We start from the raw sequence: 13,198 nt of genomic DNA, 5'->3' as shown, positions 1-13,198 counted from the left end.
GGGCCACACCACACCCAGCTCTCGGCAGGCCAGCAAAGGACAGGCCGCATGCCCCACGTGGGTGGCCCTGCTCAGCCCTGCGGGGCTCCTCCACGCCATGAGCACCTCAGGTAGCCGCCTCTGTCAAGGTCCGGCTCGAAGGTCCCTCCTCCGTCCTGTCCCACCTGGCTGATACCCTGCTCTGTTCTATCCCTGCACGCTCCCCTGTAGCTCCCCCAGCCGGCCGAGGACTTCTCTAGGGCTGGCTGTCCCTGAGGCCACCAAGCAAACACCTACAGAGCACATACCAACGGCACACGGGCACCGGGGACTCCCCCAGGAGTAGAGGCCCCCGCGCTGGAGCGACAGCAGTGGGAGGAAGGGCAGAGCGGGGAGGGTGGAGGCCGGAGGTGTGGGGCGGCCGCAGCCCCTGCCGGCAGAGACAGGGGGTCGGGTAGTGGGAGACCAGCTGGAGGTCAAGGATGGGGGGGACGGGCAAGAGACAGGTGAGCTGGTTACTGGTGGGGGAGGCAGGGCCTCTCTGGGGCCTACTGGAGCTCATTGGGAGGGGCTCGGATGCCGCACCAAGAGCAGCATGGGGGGCTGGGGCCCGGCAGAAGGCTCCGTCGGTAGTAGGGAGGGGAGCAGCAGGACCCGGAAAGAGTCTCCTGGTCACGTTCTGGTGTGGGTGGAGGTCCAAGGGACAGAGGAGACAAAGCTGACTGTAATTTTGGGTCCAGGCCCAGGGACAAAGCTGCCATCCCCGAGGTGACAGGTTTGGGGAGGAAGGTGAGGAGTCGGGTTTGCACGAGTCTGGGATGGGCTTTCGACGCCGGCGAGAAGCTGACAGGGGAGGCTGGGCTAGAGGCTGCTATTTGGGGGCCCCTCCCTCTCCTCCCTGTGCCCCCGCCCCCAGGTGAAGTTGACCAGAGGTTGCCATGTTCCCACGGTGGCAACACAGTCTCATGCCTCCTGTGTGCCCCGGAGACCACCGATTTGGCCGTGACCTCTCCACCCACAGGGACTACTCCCCGCGGCCCACTCTTTCCAAATAGTCAACAGCTGCTCTGTCCCAGCAGCCCCGGTGAGCCTGCTCTGCGGTCACACAACACCGGGGTCCCAGCAGCATCTCCTTGGAGTGCCCACCCCTTGTTCCTAGAGCTCCAGACCCCCTCCCTGCAGAGTGGCAACCTTTGTGGCTCTTCAATTCTTTCTGGGCTTTGTGCTATTGAAACATGACTTTCCAAACCCTGATTCAGTCCAGTCTCTTTGACACACCCCATCTCCACCTGAGCTCGAAGTGCCCAGCAAGCTCTTGGGGGCCAGAGCCGAGGCGGAGGCCCACGTTCCCGGTCTGCAGCCTCTGACCACTCCCACGCGGCCAAGTGTCCCTGATCCTGGACATCTCCACCTGCACGCTGTCGGCCCGGGGGTTCTGGGTGGGGGATCCAGGGCAGGCAAGCTGGCTTCCTACCCACATTTCCTTTGCGTGGGGTCCCAAGCAGTGCCTTAGCCCTGAGTGCGATCCTGCAGAAGCAGGGTCACCCTAAGGTTCCAGACCGACTCCTCTTCTGTGGGGGATGAAAGTACCCACCGAGAAATGCTCAGAAACACAGCCACGGCAGTGTCACTGATTAGCTCACCATCACGTCACAGGCGCCACCAGTTGGTGGCGGGACACAGGGGTGTGGCAGTCAGGAGCGGCTGACGGACAGCCTGCCTGTGTACCGAGGGTGGTCCGCAGGTTTCCAACGCAGTGAAAAACCTCTTAGGGAAACTCCCAGGGGAGCAAAAGCCCGGCCAGCCTGGCTGCAGATCGGTGGGGCTGGGACGGCACCACCCCGGGAGGAGTGTACTTTCTGCCCAGCCCTGCCACCTGTCCTCACAGGAAGCAGCCCAAGAGCCCCAGGCAGGGAGTGCCCCACAAAGCACCTCAGTCTTCGTCCCTCCCGAATACTGTCAGTCCTCAAGGATTTCTATTGGAAAGGGGGAGAAACAGCCAGTTAAGTGGGACACACTGGGGAGGAGGGACACCAGGAAACAAGTGGGTGGGTTGCTCCCCACGGAGGGGGAGTCCGGCAGTCAGAGGCAAACGCAGAAGCCCCTCCCAGCGCTTAGCCACTGCTGAGGCCCTGCCAGGGAGTCCTCCTGGGTCTGTGGCCCATGTGTCTTAGCGCCGGCCTGTGGGCTGGCCGTGGGCAGCACTGAGGAAAGTGCCCAGGGACAGGAGAGGAGGCAGGGGAGCTGTGGGGCAGGGCCTGGGGTCCCCAGGTGCAGGGCCCAGACATGGCTCTGTGAGCCTGTGGTGGGGCTCCCAGGTTCCATCTCTGAGGCCTGGTCTGGATGGGAAGGCCACAGCCACCCACTGGGAATCCGGCCGGTGACCCTCGCAAGTCTCCCTACAGAACCACCTAAAGGATGACTATTTTTGTAGTGCGGAAGAGTAACAAAACAAAATTTAGTTTTTTATGCAGCTTTCCAGCCGTTCTGTTTATGCACCAAAGCAACAGTGAGCTAAACAGATAATTGTTAGGTTTGCAAAATCAATAAATAAAAACACCCCAAGCCAACAGTCTTGCTGCCAAACCGGGTTCGAGGGACCAGAGTGACCTCTGCCAGGCAGCCCAATGTGAACAGAGGCCTGAGGGGCGGGGACTGTGAGCCCTGCCCCCGGGGCCGGGGTCCTGGGATCCCTGCCCTTGCCAGGCGCCCAACGGCACATCCCGTCTTCCGGTTCAGGACCTGCTCTCTCTGACAGGGGCCCCGGGAAGGAGTGTGTGCTGAGGCCTCGCCAGGCCTCCGACTGGTCGACCCCACTTCTCGGGGAATCTCCCGCATCCCATGCATGGCATCCCTCGGCACAACTTCAGGATGAAACCCACGGCCTGACAAGGTGTTCTCCACGACAGCCCTCCCACGTGACAGGCACCTGTGAGGCAGGGTCCCACCTACTGGCAGCCCAGGTGAGCCTGGCTTCCTTCCAGCTTGCTCCTCGGGGACCCTAAACAGGGGGACAGGTGCCCTCTGGGCCACCACAGTCCACCGCCCGTTATTTCAACCACTCTCTTCCCCAAGCCTCCAGCTGCCTGGCCCCTTTGTCCTCCCTTGTGTGCCCGCCCAGAGAGCTGCCTGGCCAGGACCACCTGGTCTATGGTGCTGCTTGGGTTGGGGGGGGGAGGCACAGGCCAGGAGGGTGGGGGTGGCCACGCAACAGGTGCCACTGCCTCTGGCCAATGCCTCATCCTCGAGTTGGGGCTCTCCGACCTGCCGGCCTCCTGTCCCTGAGGGCAAAGAGAAACCTGTGGGCATCCCCTCAACTTTCCACCGCAAACCCCACACAACCCTCCTCCTGTGCTATCACGCCCCCTCGTGTGGACCCCACCCCATCCGGTCACTCCTTCAGAACCCACTCATCCACGAGACCAAAAAGATGGGGGTTCCTGGTCACCCTCCCAATTACCCGATCGTTTGAGAGAGTGCCCAACAAGGGAGGGGGGGCAGGAGGCTGAGAAGTCCCCCAGGGCCCTACCATTCCCACCACATCCCCACTTGAAGCCCACAGGTGCCAGGAACGGCCATTCAATGAATAAGAAAGCCTGCCTGTGCGCAAAGGTGGCCGAAGAGTCCCCAGTGACGTGCAGCTCTAGGGACAGATTTCACTGGGCGAGCCAGCCCCCTGGGACAGAGCTCGCCCTGGGCCCCCCAGGCTTCCCTGCAAACCAGGCCCACCAGCAGCTAGCCTCTTGCTGGGGCGGCGCCCACCTTGTGTTTTGGCTCCTCCTCGCCGTCCATCCTGGCTCCGCCAGCGTCGCTAAGGACAGGGCTCAGGAGGGGGAACAAGCCCTGTTCAGCTGGGCCCAGAGTCACCTGAGATGCAGGGCTCAGGCTCAGCGGGCTCTTCCGGGTGGAGGGAGAAGGCTGAGGACTGTCCACGGAAAGGCCTGGAATTGAATGGGGCGGGGGATGGAGCAAGAAATGAGAAAGGGCCGCCACGTCGGCCAGACACCACAGTTCTTACCGTGTTTTAGCCAACATTAGCCTAACGCTACCACCGGGCACCTTCTGGGAGGCATGGAAACAAAGCCTCTATCAGGTGCAATTCTCAATATGACAGAAAGCGAAACGAACACAGGTTGGTGGCCGGTCGACCCAATTTCAGAGACCAACCTACAGGTAGTTCAGACACCCCAGGGCTCTGAGTTTCTGGGGTTTTTTCTCGGTTCTAGACAAGATGCAGCTGTGATGAGAATAAGCAGCACAAGGCCTGCGAAGCAGAAGGCACACCCTGAGTAGGGCGCTTCTGTGCGCACATTAATGGAAGGCAGATTGCGGAGCTTAGACGGAAGGTGCTAACGAATCTGAAAAACAGAAGTGTGCTTTAAGGTCGCACTCCTCACTTAATCGTTAAAAAAACTGGATCATGTACTCATCATACTGTTTTCTACTTCCTTGAATTTTTTATTAACAAGGATTTTATATTGGTTTTCTAGATTCATACCACAACAGTAACTACTACTATTTTTCTTCTTAAAACAGGGTTTGCTTGGAACTGGGCAGAGGCCAAAGCGTGGCCGAGTCCTAAGAGGGCTGACGAGGCATGCCCCATCCCACATTTTGCAATACAGGAATTCTGTTATCAAGAGACCTTCAAGTCTGAAAGGGTTATTTCTAATGTTTTTCTATGGGAAATCAGTCAACTACTGAATGGCAACTTTTGAAGGTATCTTTAAAGCAGAGTTGTATGTAAGAAATCGAACCAGTTTAGAAGCTATTTATAATTGAAATTTACCTCAGGCTTACAAATGGGCGTTTAGCTCTCATGCTACCATTACTCCTGACTGTGGCTAAGTGGGCTTACGGAATGCGGGCACCTAAGTGACTTGGCCAGGACCCCTGGTGCCTCCCCACCCCACCTCAGCCCATCCACCATTGGCTTCAAAGCGAGATCCTCTTACACCGTAGACAGAGACTTCAAAAGCAGTCACCTATAGTGACCAGCTAATAAAACCAAACCTTGGCTTATTTGACCTCAAACATGCACGTGTGCAGGCAGGTTAGTGCAGAGGGCTGCTCGGAGGGCCGGGTGAGCATGGCACCAGGGAGCCCTGGGGCGCGGCCGGCAGGCTTGATTTTCACATTGACAAAGGTGGAGTTCTGGAAGGCTGCTGGTGCTGGCGGGGTCTCGCCCAGGGAGGGGATCCCGCCTTGGAGGGGAGCTACCAATGCTATGAGGGCAGAACTTTCCTGTGGGCCTCTCACCACGACGGAGAGTGAAAACTCAAGCAAACATTCACTGACCGAGAAAACCTGGACGCTGTTAAGAGCATGAAATTATTAATCAAATCAGAATGTGCTTTTATTCCACATCAATTTAAACAAATTAGAATTTGCTTTTATTACACATTTAAAACATGCTAAAGCAACCTTGAAATCACATGGGCTTCCTTCGTGCCCTACCCATGTGCAGGAGCCTAGTCGCTTCTGAAGGGGTCAGATGGGGTCGAGGGCTCTGCCGGCCCCTGTGGTGCGGAGGACCCCTACGAGGGAAAGCGGTGTTTCCAAAGATGAGCTATTTTAGGACTCCTATCCAAAACCCTTTTTGTCTCAAGCAAGCTCAGAACTGTGTCGGGAGATACTTTTACACACAGGAGAATTCACAAAAAAGTCTAGAAGCTCCTAGCAACATACCTTATTTTTCACAACTGTACTGTTCAAAGTGTGAGAACTGAGATATTTCATACTCATTGGTTATGAAAATAAGGTAAGTCCACTGCTCCGCTCTGCCCCCCACCCCGCCCCATGCCCTGCGCAGCGCCTCCCTCAAAGATGGGTGGTCCTACCACAAGGTCATAGTGGACGGTTTCCCAAAAGTCACTGTGAACTTGACTTCATGTTTAAACAGCAGAAGGTGACGTTGGAGGAGGTGGTCCTCCCTGAAGTGTCATAGATGGGTGCCATGACCCGGGGGGTCGGGCTGGTCGGGCCATCAAACTAGAGAATGCGGCTTCCAATACACGGCCCTTCTGATGAACTTGTGAGAGGAACCACTCTTCCAGGACGGACCGCTCATTTGGAATAAAGCATTGTGGTTCCAGGGAGGGTACAAGCCGTCATTTGATATTATCACTGTGGACACTTACTTGACAAAAGTCATCACCTCACAATTTAGTGAATAGATTAAAAAGTACCACAAACTGCTATTAATCACCTGTTTTTATTAAATCTGTCAGCTACATCGAAACAAGTCATACCTACTTCAAATTATGTGAACGCAGATCCTACGCGACAAAGCAAATCTGTTAGGAGACACTTTTTCAAGCAAGTGGCAGTGAGCATGGAACCCGTCTACACTGCTGCTGGAGGCTGCTGGAGTGGGCGCCACGGCTCCATGCCCTATCCTGTGTGGGTCAGCCTTAGTACTGCATCTGAGGTCACCAACGCGTACACTGCACACGGAGAACACAGGCGTGGGCTGTGGCTCTGTGGTGTGTTCTTCCGGAGTGACAGAAGCCAGTGGTGCCCACGGCCTGCTGCTCTGGACCCTGTGTTGACAGCGCGCAAGGGCACTCACGTTAGAAGCTCCCTGCCATAGCAAACCCTGTCATCGCTGACATACCAGGATGCAGGTCTGAGGGATTTTTAAAATGCTAAGCCGTCGTTTCAGATACCACGGAACACATTTAGTCTTAACGGACACGGAAAGAGTCTTCAATATTTGTGAAAACAGACTCCCGTGTCCGAGGTCCTCTACGGAAAAACCGCGAGAGTACTATTCTGAGTGACAGGGTCCCTACCACTGATCTACTCAGACACAAAGGTGGTGCTCTACTGTGTCACCACAGCATCAAGAATGACCGGTTCTGGGACACCTGGTGGCTCAGCTGGTTAAACGTCCAACTCTTGGTTTCGGCTCGGGTCATGACTTTACGGTTTGCGAGTTCGAGCCCCACGTCTGTGCTATCAGCACAGCCTGCTTGGATTCTCTTTCTCTGCCCTTCCCCGGCTCACACACTCTCAAAATAAACTTTAAAAAGAAAAAAAAAAAAAAAAGAATGACCAATTCTTCTACTTGTGCATGAGGAATTTTCAGAAATTCTTCCATTTCCAGCATCAAATTATTTGAAATTGATAGACAAAAATGATAGCTATGTTCTACTGAGCACCTCATTCCTGCTGGAGTGGCTCCACGCTGTCCACCCAGTGTTCAAGACAGCTCTGCACTCAAAGGGCCAACGTACAAGGTTTGATTATCTTCGAAAACACACATTTAAAACATTTCAAACTGCCAACAGGAAGCAACTCTGATAGGTGATGTTCTTTATTTCCAAAAATTTCTAACTATTTATCTTGTAATTTTTGAAATGTCATTTTAAAAAGCACAGTATTACACTTCTGTGATCATCTTCACCTTATCCATCTAACTAGCTGGGGAGAGATAACAGCACAGAGCAAAATTTAGGCTTATTTTCATTTCGTACCTTTAAATTCTTTTTCAAAACCCTGTAATGAACTCTCTTGAAAATTCTGCCTAAGGTGGAAGAAGAATCAAGGTTCGGTTTGGAAAATACAAGGTCAAGTCTGAAGGTTAATATGATAGCAAGAAAGTAAGATCTAGAAACTCCTTTCGTTTGAAAAATGGATCATTAATTCCATAAATGGAAAAGGCTAAACTGTACAGAGAATTCAGGTAAATGTGAGCATCACAAGTTACCAGAAAACTACTTCTGGCTCTGCTTTTGGACTAGGATGTCGGGGGTCACTTTTACACAAAATCTGGCTCAAAAATAAGAGTGGAAGGAAAATGCGGGCGCGTGGGGCACAAACACCAGCTCGTCGCCCGCCGTGTTACCGCCAAACGGCAGAGGAGGGCTGACTTGTGCCGTACCTTTCCACGGCACTGTGGTGCTCACCCACAAGGCTGTGGGCCGGTGCCTGGCACAGGGGGACCTCAGGGTGTGGATGTGGCTGTGGTGACCTGAAGGGAAGAGGGAGACGCCATCGTGCATTGTCAATCTTTTCTTTTGTTCTAAATAAACAGGACTCTTTCCCTGTTAAGGAAAACAGGTATTGTGGCCTACAACACAGTCACATTTTGGGCGTCTGCAGGGGTGAGGTCTCTTGTGTGTGGTCCAGGGTGCCCTGCATCTGGGTTCTAACGGAGGACACGGGTCTTCTGAACCCACTGCAGCATCGGGGACAAGGTACCCACAACCAACTATTAAAAAAAAACAAAAACAAAAAACCCACAAAAAAGCCTGTATGTGATGTTGTTAGGAAACAAATGTAACCGAGATTGACATAATTCAGCAATAAAAGTCAGAAGGTTTTCACCCTTCTAACCAGTCATCCTAGAGATGAGATGGAAAAGAGAAAGCTTTGAGCAGTTTCTTGAAATCTGGATTTGTTAATAACACACCTCGTGGGGACCCACGTGTCGCGGGAGGGAAGGACTTCCTGTGGCACACCAACCCTCTGAGTGGGGAAGAGACCACCCACGCGGGTTGTGGGGTGTGTGCCAAGGTGCTTTTCTAGAAGGCTGCTGCTGCTGCCACGGCCCCCCGGTTCCGGCCACACCAGGCGCCAGGCACCTCGAAGCCCCAGGGAGGAGACCGACAGCCGCTCCCAGGGGCCCGTGTTGCTCAGAGCACCAGGAGGGAGAGGTGAGAGCAGCATCTGCCAAGCTCCAGGACCCAGCGGGGGGGGGGGGGGGGGGGGCTGCACAGGGGCGGGCGGCTCCGTGGGGGCAGCAAGAACTCGTGTTGGCCAGAGGGGAAACTCAAGTTCAGACTCTGTGTAGCTGCTGCGCTTTGGGTCGGGGACTTCACAGGGTTCCAGCTGACTCGGGGAAGAAAAGGCACAACGTTCTCACCTTCAGAATTAAGAAGCCAGCAGCAGGTGTTTTGCGTGCAGTCTAAGCCTAAGGACCACGTGTTTGTCCCCAAAGCTGCAGACAGCACCACCCGAGAGGTGCGGTGCGGGGCCCCGAGCAGCAGGCCATGGCCCCCCAAGTCCGCCTGCACGCTGGCCGTACCCGTCAGGCCCCGAGACAGAGTGACCCCCGCGAAAGTGCACGGCAACCTCCCCTGCTGGCCTTCCAGAGGGCCGCCTGTCCACACCTGAAGCAAGCCCGCCAAGGTGCCTATTCGCTGCTCAGAAGCCTACGAAGTGAAAGAGGCGCCAGTGAAGAGGTTGTAGAAACAAGATGTAGCTGTTCCGGAGATTCGTTTAATACGCGAGACCATCTTTAACATATATAAACCAAAACTATAAAAAAAGGAGAGGGAAAGGAAGCTAAAAATCCCATTTAAAAGTTCATAGTAAATATTTCCTTATTTTATTGAATAAACAATTAAGTTCTGAATTAGTACATATCTGTGAATTTATAAATGGCAATTTCAGTGGAAAACAAATTCTGTTAAGTACCACAAAGGAGGCAACATCCGTGTTTTCTTTAGAGAATGAATAAATTAAGTGCGTCAGGAAGTACCGGTTCCTTTCCTCTGCATTTCCTAGAGGAAAGTAGATGTTTTTAGGCCAATGATAGCACTTTGGGACCTCACAGCACAGCCACCAGACCTCACAGAGGGGCCAACCAGGCCACCTGCACTCCAGCCAGCTGTGACAAGCTCTGTAACTTCAGGACAAGGGCCAAAGAAAAACCCTGGCAGCGTGACTCCATGCCTTGAGAACACACACTGAAATTCTCAATTCTCAACTGTACGCGCCTGGAGAAGGTTAACATTTTTGTCTGTGAAGTAACTGTTCTAGAAATGGATTTCTTTTTTGATGTTCCGTGAACCAGGAGGGAATGGTACCTTGAAGACACAGGCACTGACATCAAATGTCACACAAACACATGGCTCGTGGGGAGATGGCCCACGTGCCAGGTGGGTCCTACGTGATTGCAGCCACGACACGAGGGGCGCTCGTGGTGACTCATGTGGGGCGGCAGGTGGAGGAGATCGTCACTGAAAATCCACGTATGTCCACACAGGACCCAGTTAGAAAGGACTCTGCAAACAACTATGATGAACAGATGTACAGGTTTCCCTGTAAGCTTTTTGATGTCCTATTTTTATTGTCCATCCATCTACCATTACTGCTATTTCTAAAATGTGTGTTGTCACACACAAGGTACTGTGATGAGGTTGTGTGGTGACAGATGGCGGCCACCCTCACAGCAAGCACACCCGATGCCCAGACTTGTCCAATCACTGTTGTACAACTGACACTAACGTAATATCGTGTGTCAATGACACAACACACTTTGTTAACTGGAAAAGGGGATCCTGACCTAACTCCATACTCAGGGAATTCCCTTGGAACACAGAGAAGGCACACAACCAGACCTAGCGACTCATAAAGTTACACAGTACACACCATTGCCTATTTGAGTGCGGTCAATCTTGCTAACCTGAAACTTTACTATTAGACTTTAGATACTCATATATTGGTGTATGTAAAATACTGGACTTTGGAAACTTAAATACAAAAATAGACTTGATAACTAATATAAATAAATATTCTGCCTCAAGCAGGTGTATCTCAGAGGTGGACTTCATGGAGGTAACAGGCACTGTCTATGGCCCCAACACTCCCGTGGGAGGTCAGGCCTGCATCTGGCCAAGGCAGGCAGCACATAAAAGGAGAAAACCGTTTACACTGCAGGCACTTTTCAACTACACACTCTCAGCAAAGTGGCCACTGACATAAGAAGTGCTCGTTACAACTCTGCACAGCTCACTCAGGTACGAACGTCCAGATCAGATCCTGTGATCCGGGAATAAGGGACCGCCCTCCCAAGACGGCCTCGTGCACATGAGGGCTTCCAGAGAAAAGACGATCGTGATCAATGGTCATAAACAAACAAAAGAACGACCCAACGATGCTTCAGGAAGTACTGACGCTCAATCCGAACTGCTCCAGATATTTTGACATTTGTGGTAAAGCATCTCTTACTAAGAGAACAGAACAAGGCCACTGCCTGAACTATCTGCTACAAGCAGAAAGGACATAATTTGTAGCAGGAAGCGTCCTTCGGGCTCCCCTTCCCCGGGTTTCTAAAGAACTCCCTATGTGTGGGGGTTACGACCCACCCGGAAGCAAACGGGGTTGGTGGAGATGTGAATGGCAGGCGCCTCCAAGGAGAGCCACGACTGGTTTCCAAGTCACTGACTTCACTAGAAAGGGAGACCTGCCAACCTAAACATAGTATGAACACTCTGGAAGAGAAAAGCTCTTATACATTTCTCCAGATCTTGCCAAAAAGCTAAACCTGAATCTGAACGTAACAGCTGTCCCAGTGGTGTCCACAGAGTGTCTGGGACCGGGCTCGTTTCTCAGCCGTGCTGCCCCACGTGCTGATGGCACAGAAGTGCCAGCCTCGTGGGGCTGCGGGACGAGGGCTGGTGGGTGAGGGCGCGTGCTCAGCGGTCCGCACGTCTCGGGGCTCAGCCCCCAGAGAATCAGGGGAAGGGCAGACAGGTGACGGCATAGGCAGGGGTGCGAGCCAGGACCAGGGGCCTGGCTCCTTCTACAAGTCACTGGCACGAAGTGGGTCTTGTCAACGAGAGAAGGTGGAAGAGCGGTCACTGCCACATGTGTTGAGCAGAGTGTGTTTAGAGCCGGATCTGAACAAATCAGGTATTAACAGGCCCTTCAGGCACCAGGGCAAATTCAAGTACATCCCTGGTACTGGAGGATACCACAGGGTTATTGAGGATACCACGGGGTTATTAAGTTTGCATGACTGTCTGTGGCCCCATGAGAGAAGGGGGGTCACGTTTCAGAGATGCACGTAGACATTCTGAGGAAAGGCATCGGCATGTCAGGGCCCACAAGAAAATATTAGAGCACCAAACGCGGAGAAGGAAAAGGGGCAGACGGCACAGGCACGGTCGGACTCTGGTAACGCTGAATGGGGTGGCAACGGGGGTATGTCTACTCCCTTTTCTGCTTTTGTGTATTTTGAAAACATTCTAAATAAAAAGCTAAAAAATCAACTCTAGAAAATGAAGGCTCACCGGGGAAACAGAACGCCTTTACAGGAAGGCCTGGTAGAAGCTGTCGGAGAACAGCCTTTACTCGGAATCTGCAGGACAAGGGTGGTGTGATGAGGACCTCCCCCACCCGCCCTGGCTGGCTCCAACCCACCCACGTGGGGCCTGCTGCCTAGGCACCCGAAACAGGACAACTCAGGTTCGCTGAGCCCAATGCCAGGCACTTTCACTAGGAGAGAGGCAGCCCTCATGACGACTACAGCCCAGGAAAAGCATTTTCCATGGAATACAGATTAACTCCTCGCCGCACAGACACAGGCAGGGTTTGTGTCTGAGTGACCCCAAGGGAAAGACAAAGTGTCTGGAACATGCTATTCTAACTTGTGGTTCCTACCTGTGCAACCCTACCACCTTCTCCCTCGCTCACACCGTCTCTTCACAGGTACTGGTCAGCCAACACGAACGACACTGCACCAGACTGCCTCCACGCTGGACACAGGCCAGGTCTCAGGAACAAGGGATAGGATAAGCGAGAAGGACCTGCAGGCCACAGTGATGAGATGGTGCCGCAGGTTTAAGGCAGGTACAGAAATGGAAAATCAACACATTTGGCAAAAAGCCTCTGCTGGTAATCCGGTGAATGCGGATGACAAAGACGGCCGCTGGCGAGAGGCCGCTGGCTGCTGGGCGTGTGCACACGTACCCGCCAGGCGGAGGGTCCGCCATCCGCACACAGGGACAGACGGGAGGCCTGCAGTTACCAAGGGACGTTTAAGAAGCACGGCCTTTAACACGGCCTGTCTCTACTAGGTAAGACCAGAAAGGATAAGCTACGAAAGTCCGATCTGTGAAGTGGGCAGCAGCCCGGGCTTCACGGTGGCGCAGACCAAGGCACCTCCGAGTGTGCCCGTCCGGTGGGCATGGCCACCTCAGGCTGTCCATTCCCGTGGCCATTCCATCTGCCTCAGAAACAGACACTACTAGAAACGGCTGGCGCCCACGTACCACACGCAACCCGGCCTGAAGGAAATGACACTCCCGAACGAAGAGTGAACATCTCAGCCCTTGACGTGTGTGGAGCTCCTGGGTGCTGCCGCTTTTTAGTGAACAGCCCCCCCATCGGTGTGAAGCAGAGAGCTCTGGTGAGAGCTTACGCACTTGAACTTTCAGGCGGATCGGTGTGTCCAGTTCTGCTTTTTCTGCAACCAAGTATTTTATAT

The 13,198-nt window shown here is 53.6% G+C and overlaps 1 protein-coding gene across 12 annotated transcripts in view; it reads right to left on the bottom strand.

Annotated features, from left to right (window-relative positions):
- FARP2 (FERM, ARH/RhoGEF and pleckstrin domain protein 2) overlaps positions 1–13,198 on the bottom strand; it is a 110,094-nt gene that overhangs the window by 24,185 nt on the left and 72,711 nt on the right. For all 12 annotated transcript variants that reach the window (XR_007149581.1, XR_007149582.1, XM_047846587.1 and 9 more), the window contains exon 14: positions 3,742–3,920. Coding sequence is in view for 10 of the 12 variants with exons in the window: in XM_047846587.1 (XP_047702543.1) it covers positions 3,742–3,920 (179 nt within the window). In the remaining 2 variants the exon portion in view is untranslated. The remainder of the gene's footprint in view (positions 1–3,741; positions 3,921–13,198) is intronic.

The sequence above is a fragment of the Prionailurus viverrinus genome, unplaced genomic scaffold (assembly GCF_022837055.1).
Source record: "Prionailurus viverrinus isolate Anna unplaced genomic scaffold, UM_Priviv_1.0 scaffold_39, whole genome shotgun sequence".
Taxonomy (NCBI): Eukaryota; Metazoa; Chordata; class Mammalia; order Carnivora; family Felidae; genus Prionailurus; species Prionailurus viverrinus.
Note: the sequence above shows the minus strand (reverse complement) of the source record. Positions and strands in the feature narration are given on the sequence as shown.